Source organism: Octodon degus, unplaced genomic scaffold, assembly GCF_000260255.1.
Source record: "Octodon degus isolate 3935 unplaced genomic scaffold, OctDeg1.0 scaffold00219, whole genome shotgun sequence".
Classification (NCBI taxonomy): Eukaryota; Metazoa; Chordata; class Mammalia; order Rodentia; family Octodontidae; genus Octodon; species Octodon degus.
In genome coordinates this window covers 1,511,841-1,515,922 of record NW_004524795.1, presented here as the reverse complement: position 1 = coordinate 1,515,922, position 4,082 = coordinate 1,511,841, and the positions used below count along the sequence as shown (strand labels likewise).

The 4,082-nt window shown below is 35.2% G+C and overlaps 1 protein-coding gene across 1 annotated transcript in view; it reads left to right on the top strand.

Annotated features, from left to right (window-relative positions):
- The window catches only part of LOC111813747 (protein SCO1 homolog, mitochondrial), a gene marked incomplete at its 3' end in the record, with an annotated part of 24,485 nt that extends 20,407 nt beyond the window's left edge, over window positions 1-4,078 (top strand). The window contains exons 4-6 of the mRNA XM_023705423.1: window positions 88-198; window positions 854-946; window positions 4,044-4,078. Of these exons, the coding sequence (XP_023561191.1) occupies window positions 88-198; window positions 854-946; window positions 4,044-4,078 (239 nt within the window). The remainder of the gene's footprint in view (window positions 1-87; window positions 199-853; window positions 947-4,043) is intronic.
- Between the last annotated feature and the right edge of the window lie 4 nt (window positions 4,079-4,082).

Sequence of the window (4,082 nt, the reverse complement as noted above, 5' to 3'; positions counted from 1 at the left end):
AGCTGGAGAAGGAACGGCATCGAAGCATTGGGAAGCCTTTACTTGGGGGACCATTTTCCCTAACAACCCATACTGGAGAGCCCAAAACTAACAAGGACTACCTGGGCGAGTGGGTATTGATTTATTTTGGTTTCACGCATTGTCCTGATATCTGTCCAGAAGAACTGGAAAAAATGATTCAAGTGGTGGATGAAATAGGTAAGAAAGCCATTACTCACTCTCCACTGTTTATTTTTTACTTAATGTTACTACATTTTCACATTCCTGTGTTACATTGGGAGATAAAATTATTTAACCTATAAAAAGATAAAGTCTCAGCATTCAGCTGCTTTGTTGCTTTGGCTGTGTGACCTGACTCTCCACCAAAGAAAGCGTACTTTGATATTAAATGTTAGATCACTTGAAAAATGTCATTATGGCCAGGGTCTCCCTGAACTTTGCTTTTGTGTCCGCATCTTTATTGTGGTCTTCCCACTGCCTTTTTTTCCAGTGGTAGCTTAGGAAATCGACAACAGTATGTAGTCAATGATACACGTTAGTAACACTGACTAAACAATCTTAAATTGTTTCAGAATTTCGGTCCTTTTAAATGATTTACCTTGTCCTTGAGCTATGGTGGAGAATAAACGAGACACTGGATTAGATTGGGTTAGAGAATGCTGCCAGGATAGCATTCCAGCATGAGTATTTCATAGGGTTATATATCCAGTTCTACCCATCCATGTCCTCTCAACTCAAACGTTAGATTTCCCTGTTTGCTTAACACCACAGTCTAGCACTTATACCCTCTCTTGCCATTGCTGATTTTGTCTTTTCCCTTACAGTATGAATACTAATTGGAATTTTCTTTCAGATAGTATTCCAACTCTCCCAAATTTAACTCCGCTTTTCATCACCATTGATCCAGAAAGGGACACAAAAGAAGCCATTGCAAGTTATGTGAAAGGTATATTTTATATCTTTACATACTTCCTCATACTTTACATCTGTTTAGCTTTTGCAGTTTTCGACATCAACTCATTGGAATCACAGTGCCTTGTAAAGTAAGCAGGACAAATGGGCTGGTTTTACAGGCACATGAACAGGGCGCTTAGAGCTTGGTCAGTGGCTAGTCCTACATAAAGGAGAAATGGTTTCTCAAGTCTATGCAGTACTCCTTTATCCCAGTGAAGGGATTTGGGCTTGAACTTTATGTCAGCTAATAGAACCTTGAATTAGGAGTAAGGATATAGTGCTTCTAATTCCAATTCTGTTCCTCATTCTCTGTTGATAAAGTTAGGAGAAACATGCATTCTGAGACTGTATATATTAGGGCATTGAAGATGAATTACTAGTTGCATTTTGAACTCATGACATGTTTTGTAAATCCAAAACATGTACTGTGACAAACACCTCCATAATTTTTACTATAAAAATTTTAATTCAAATACCTCTACAGCAGATTAAAATCTACTAAATAATTTTCCAGGCTGTAAATTGTAGAATTGAGGATGAATGTTCAGGTTCTAGTTTATCTGTGAAGGCAGGCAAGTTTACTTCTGTAAACCCAAACTTCTTTAGGTGCTTAAAAATCAGCAATTTTAAACTAAATTATTGTGAAATTGACTTAATTACTGGTGAGAAAAACTAATGCCTACTTTTATGACATTCAAATACATATCCCATAGAATTTTTAAATTATTTTAAAACTTGTGAAGGAGCTGCTGTGTATTTTGTTACTTTTACAAGATTTATTGAGGTATAATTTTTGAGTAATAAAAGTATATATTTAAAATGTAGTTTGTTACCTTGTAATGTGAGTATGCACCTGTGAAGCCATCACCACACTTAGGAAAATCAACTTGTCACCACTAAGGACAGTATCTCAGTGGTGGAGCTCTTGACTAGTATACTTGAGGCCCTGGGTTCAATTCCCAGCACTGGGAGAGGGAGAAGGACAGGAGGAAGGGGAGGGAGAGAGGAGGAAAGGAGAGGGAGGAAGGCAGGAAGGAAAAAGGGTGGGGGAAGGAGAAGGAGGAGAAAAAATTTTTTAAGACATTGTCTTACTCCATGGTTCAGGCTAGCCTCAAATTAAACTCATGATCCTAAACCCCATGAGTTGGGATTACAAGCATGGACTGCCATGCCGGGCTCTTCATACCTTTCTAATCTTGTACCCCAGTTGCCTTTTCTACCTCCCATCTCCAGGCAACCATTAAACTGCTTTAATGTCAGAGTAAGCTAGTTTGCATTCCACAATTTTATGTTAATGGAATTATACAGTATGTACTTGTTTTAAAAAGTTATTTTGAACATCACCAATGTTGCAGTGTGTATCATGGCCTGTTCATTTGTATTCCTGAATACTAGTCCGTTAATAAACATTGAGGGTTTGCCAGCTTTTGGCTCTTGGCAGGTGCTCTCCATGTACAGATCTTTGTGTGGACACATGGTTCTATTTCTCCTGAGTACACACCCACCTGGGGAGTGGCTGGGGCACCTAGTGATGATTCACTTTGGGAGAAACTGACAAAGTGTTTTCCAAGATAGTTGTCCATTTTTACTTTTTTAGCCAACAGTGTTGAGAATTCCAGTTTGTGTACATCCCGATCATACTTGATATTCAGTGTTTTTAATTATCGCCACTCCAGTAGGCTCTTAGTACTATTTCATTATGATTTTAATTTCTGTAATAAATATTAATACTACACATACTCATTTTCTTGTCATCTTTATGTCCTTGATGAAATGTCTACTCACATCTTTTCCCCATGTTTTAAAAGCTTAAGTCCAAATACATTGGCTTATTCTTTTATGTAGTGCTTTGTTTAATAAATAAGAAATCTGTGTAGTACAAGGTAAAGGGTTATGTTTTTTCTATAGTTTTATTTATGTGTTTAAATATAATTTATGCCCACAATTTGTAAGTTTGTCAAAAATTTGAGCAATAAAGTTTTTTCATAAAATAATAAAAAGCTCATATAAATATACTCATTGGGTAATACATTTAATTGTGTTGTATTGGCGGTTGTTTTTATCACATATTAAGTAAACCATAAAACCCCGAATGTATAGACATTTAAGTTTACCATACCTAATTGAAAGGCCAAAACCTTACAGTAATTTTCTTCAAAAGTATGTATATGCATTATAAATGTCATTTTTTAGGTGGAAGAGTTAAAAATTTTAAGTTAGTGTTTAGGAAAATACTGCTGTTTCAGCAATTCAGTTTAAAAAAAAATGTGTGGATGTGTAGTAACTCAGGTGTCATTGACCCTTATTATTACTTGAAAAGCCAGCCTGCTTTCTTCAGTACTTAATTTAGTACCCAGTTGAAAATGAATTAGCCAAGGACCAAAGGCTTCCATACCTTAAGAACGGCATGCTGTTAAATGTTGAGCTGTCATGAATCCAGTTTTTTAAAGTGACTTCCACTGAGCCACTTTTATATGTTCAGCAGTCTAACAGCATGTGTATACTATGAGGGATTCATCCTTAGCCCTGAACATTATTGTCATTGTTGTTTTGGAATGGTGACTAGTAATTGAGTAGCTTCTTAGTAGAAGTAAAAGTAGAACCTGGTACTGCATCTGTATTGTGATTATTTGTTAGAAAATAAAATGTGGATATTTTGGTGTGCTGTGATATCTTAATTGTGAAACATACTTTTTCTTCATGGTACAGTGAAAAACTGTAGTTTTTAATTCATGGTAGTTTTAAATTTGGTTGTAATTTAACTACTTGTATTTTTAAAACTAATTAGAAATGTGATTTTAAAAAAGAAAATTATTCCATCCAGATCTTTACTAGACAATCATGAAAAGATTGATATACAGTATATTACAAAGGAAAATTTTAATTGGCTCTATGTGAATTCCTTTTCCTTTGAATAATGAAGAAATGCTTGAGAATTCTCAAGGAAAAAGTACTACTAGGGCTGCTTTGGAACAGGTACTGGTTGTTTAGTTTTGGATTTTTTTTTTTTTTTTTTTTTTTTTTTTTTTTTTTGGTAGAGATGGCTATTTTGCTTGCTTCTCATTTTTCTTTATTCATTTTTGATTTAGAATTTTCTCCCAAGCTGGTTGGCTTGACTGGCACAAAAG